This window comes from Cystoisospora suis (assembly GCF_002600585.1).
Source record: "Cystoisospora suis strain Wien I chromosome Unknown contig_5760, whole genome shotgun sequence".
Classification (NCBI taxonomy): domain Eukaryota; phylum Apicomplexa; class Conoidasida; order Eucoccidiorida; family Sarcocystidae; genus Cystoisospora; species Cystoisospora suis.
The window spans coordinates 926-1282 of record NW_027158550.1 but is presented as its reverse complement, the minus strand read 5'-3'; the positions used below and the strand labels follow the sequence as shown (position 1 = coordinate 1282).

Sequence of the window (357 nt, the reverse complement as noted above, 5' to 3'; positions counted from 1 at the left end):
TCTTCTTCTTCTTTTTCTTCTCCAGTAGATCGGCCTCGCTTGATCTTTCTCGACCTTGATAATACTCTTATCCCCACATCGTGGATTATGAGCCAATGGAGATCTCGCCATTGCACAGAGGGGGCTTTAGTAGCTGTGAACGAAATAAGAAAAGGCCTGCATGCAGCAGGCCTCTTTCAGACGCTAGCAGACCTCTTCAGAGGTCTAAGACAACTTTACCCAAGATCTCCATTGAATCAAATTGTAATAGTCACGAATGCAGGGACACGCACCGTGGAGCACTTCTATCTCCAATTCTGCCTGCCTGAGTTAGCTGACCTCTGTGCAAGAGAGCAGGTGTATATACACTCGACGGAA

The 357-nt window shown here is 47.1% G+C and overlaps 1 protein-coding gene across 1 annotated transcript in view; it reads left to right on the top strand.

The window, feature by feature from the left end:
• The window catches only part of CSUI_009558 (uncharacterized protein), a 6061-nt gene extending 5706 nt beyond the window's left edge, over positions 1–355 (top strand). Inside the window, exon 1 of the mRNA XM_068069673.1 lies at positions 1–355. This exon is cut by the window's left edge and continues 5706 nt beyond it. Coding sequence (XP_067918351.1) covers positions 1–28 — 28 coding nt within the window. The 3' untranslated portion in view covers positions 29–355.
• Positions 356–357: the final 2 nt, after the last annotated feature.